The 3246-nt window shown below is 61.9% G+C and overlaps 1 protein-coding gene across 1 annotated transcript in view; it reads left to right on the forward strand.

Moving 5' to 3' along the window:
• Positions 1-537: 537 nt before the first annotated feature.
• SUSD4 (sushi domain containing 4) overlaps positions 538-3246 on the forward strand; it is a 105891-nt gene continuing 103182 nt past the window's right edge. The window contains exons 1-3 of the mRNA XM_009636913.2: positions 538-596; positions 1234-1353; positions 1547-1708. Coding sequence (XP_009635208.1) covers positions 538-596; positions 1234-1353; positions 1547-1708 — 341 coding nt within the window. The remainder of the gene's footprint in view (positions 597-1233; positions 1354-1546; positions 1709-3246) is intronic.

The raw sequence follows: 3246 nt of genomic DNA on the forward strand, positions 1-3246 counted from the left end.
TTCAAGTTTAAAACGGCTGCAATGACAGGCTGATCTAAAACTTCTGTTCTAGTTGCCCTTGGCTTTTTGGGGTGTTTCAAAATCAGATTCCACTGCAGTAACATGCAATGCCATGTGTCTGAGGGAGTGCACGTGCTGGTTCACATTAGTGTCCTTTAGTATGAAGGGCTGGCTGCCAGTCAAAGGCTCCCTTCATCCAAGCTCAAATTAACTCCATGCCGTTCAGCAATGCCAGCTCTGCATGCATCTGCTGCTTCTCCTCTCTTATTTAGACTAATGAGGGCAGAGCCCACACATCTTGTTAAATGTTTGCTGTAGTGTTCAAAGTCTTGGGGAGGCTTGAAAAAAACCCCAACCAAAACCTAAGGCCAAGCTCACCAGCATTTCCAGAACAGTTTTGATACATGACCAGGTAGCTTGAAGTTATTACAATATTTGATAAGAAAAAAGGTTCCTATGTTCATGAAGGAGCTGGGAAAGCAACAGCATGTCCTGGAAACATGAAGAACATGAAGGCAATTGGAGCTAGGAGTCAGCATGGATTCAGCAACAAACCTGATAACCTTCTACGGTGCCCGACCTGATAACCTTCTATGGTGAAATGACTGGCTTGAGAGATGAGGGGAGAGCAGGCGCCATTGTACATCCAGACATCAGGAAGGACTTCCTCACTGTCTGCCAGAATACCCTCATGGAGAAGCTGAAGAAGCATAGCATGGCTGCGGAGCAGCGCAGTGGAAGGAAAATAGGCTGAGCGGCCGGGCCCAGAGGGTGGTGACCAGTGGCACCAAGTCTGGTTGGAGGCCAGGAACCAGCGGTGAAGCCCAAGGCAAGGGGCACTGCCTGCAGGTGGAGGGAGGTGGTCCTTCCCCTTGCCTGTGTCCTGCTCTGGGCTCCCCAGCGCAAGGCAGCCATGGCCCTACTGGAGAGAACCCCCCAGCGCAGGGCCCCCTAGGCCCCCCCCACTTTCCGTTGGGGTCAGAATGTTGGTCAGTTGGAGCCAACAGCCCCCAGAGCTGGCAGGAGGGAGCTGTGCTGGCAGGGAGCAGTGCTGGGAAGAGGCAGCTGCTGGCTGAGCAGCTCTGACCAGCCACCGGGACCAGCACCCCGCTTCCCATCCTTGTCATCGCTGCCTCGGCCGCGTCCTGGGTGCACGGCCAGGGTCCTCCTGTCCCGGGCGGGATGGGCCAGGCCAACTGCTGCTGCGTCTCCAGGTGGGCTCCCCCTCTGCAGGGAGGCTCTCAGCGACAGCGAGCCGGTGCTGAGCACGGACGTGCGGCTGAGCCGGGGCCGCAAGAGGAGCGAGAGGCGCCTTCTCCTCCTCCAGGAGGAGCTGGTCATTGCCAAGTTGCAGTAAGAGCCTGAGAGCCCAGGGGCCTTTCCTCCACCCCCAGGGCAGGGACACCCTGGCACCAGCCCCAGACCCCGGGACCTTGGTGCTGCCTGCACTGGTGTGCATCCCGAGGGCAGCTGGGGGACAGGGCTCTGCCCAGGGGACCCCCAAGGAGGCCACCTCCAGTTCACCGCCCACCTTTCCTCTCCGCAGTCGTGGCACCACCCTGCGCCCACAGCTCCGCCTGCCCCTGGACCAGCTGTGGGTGCTGAGCGGCGGGGAGGAGGAAGAGAAGGAGGAGGAGGAAGGCAGCCACAAGCACCAGACCTCCCTCATCTTCGCCTGGCCCACCGGCTCTTGCATTGCCACCTTTGGGTGAGTGGTGGTGCCACTTTTGGGTGGTGGTGGGGGCCTTGCCACCTCCTGCATCCCCTGCTCACCCTTTGGGCCCCCGAAGGGAAGAAAAAAATGGCTGCCAGAGGGAGCCAGGGCTCGGGCAGCACCTCTGTCCTGACCCAGAAGGGCTCCTCCTGCCCCTGTATCCTTCCCCATGGGGCAGGGCTCTGCAGGTGCCCCCTCTGCCCCGGGGCTGCAGGGCAGTAGGGCCTGAGGCTCTTTCTCGTCTCTTGCTGCAGCTCCCAGGCACTGAAGGAGCTGTGGCTGGGCACGCTGCTGGGGTAAGGCGAGGGGGATGCTCCAGGTGCGGCCAAATGGGGGAACACAGCTCCCCAGCTGGGGAGAGGTGTCCCCAGGGCTGCTGCAGGCAGCTCTCGGGCAGAGCTGCCTGACAAGGGAGAAGAGGTGGCTTGGGACTCACCCTCTCCCTTCCCGGTGCACAGGACACCAGAAGGAGCCAAGAGAGCCCGGGTGACCCGACTGCCCTCAATCCAGCTCCTGGAGAAGGAGCTGAGCCGTCGCCATGCCGTGAGTGTTTCTCGGGTCAGGGCTCTAGCACCGAGCACTGGTTCCCCACCCAGCACCACAGGCATCACTGCTCACCTTCTTCCACTCCTCTCTTGCCCAGTGGAGGACAAGCAATGCCAGGAGCCTGGAGAGGCTGATGGAGGGACAGGTAGAGGTGAGCATGGCTGCCTTTTGCCCACCTCGGGCTCTGCTGGGCTGCCAGGGATGTGTGGCGATGGGGGTGAGCTTGTGTGGGAGGAAGGGACGGAAGGAGGGAGGGTCCCACGGTGCCACTCGGGGAGCAGAGAGGGTCGGGGACCCAGCAGGGATGCCAGCACGTCCTCACTGGCAGCACTGGGAGGAAGCCTGCTGTGCCAGGAAGATCCCAGGAGGGCAGAGAGTCCCAGCTCTGCCTGGTTCTTGCAGGATGATCCCAAGGAAGGGCCTCCGATGGCCCCACCTAGGAATGGAGGGGGACTTTGCCACGCACCAGGTGAGTTTTGAAAAGAAAGGCAACCTCCTGCATGTGGCTGAGCTGTGCTCACTTGTCCCTTGAGTGTCACCATGCAGGTCAGGTAGGCCAAGGGAGGACATCGCCTGGATGAGCAAGAACACCCACTGGGCAGCGGCAGCTGGACCTGGTTCTGCGGGGACACGGAGCCTCTGCTGCTGGCCACAGCTTGGAGGAGGGCATGGCGAGGGCTGGCCCAGGCTGTCCTGCTGCCATGCCCGCTCTCAGGAGCCTGCGAGCTGGAGCCACTGAGCCGGAGCAGCGGTTCCAGCTGCTGGCTCCCTGCCTGTCCTGCCGCACCGCTCAGCCCCGCGCTGCAGGCAGGGCAGGGCAGGGCAGGGCAGGGCAGGCTGTGGGCGCGCTGGCCTGGAGGTCTTCACCGAGGGTCTCTTGTTCTCTTTTCCTTTGCGGCAGGAGGGAGCAGCAGGAGGAGGGGGCTGCCCTGGCCCTTTGCTCTGCGGCAGAGCCCGACCGCTGCCCGGGCGCCGGGGCAGGCGGG

This window comes from Egretta garzetta, unplaced genomic scaffold (assembly GCF_000687185.1).
Source record: "Egretta garzetta isolate BGI_Z169 unplaced genomic scaffold, ASM68718v1 scaffold130, whole genome shotgun sequence".
NCBI lineage: Eukaryota > Metazoa > Chordata > Aves > Pelecaniformes > Ardeidae > Egretta > Egretta garzetta.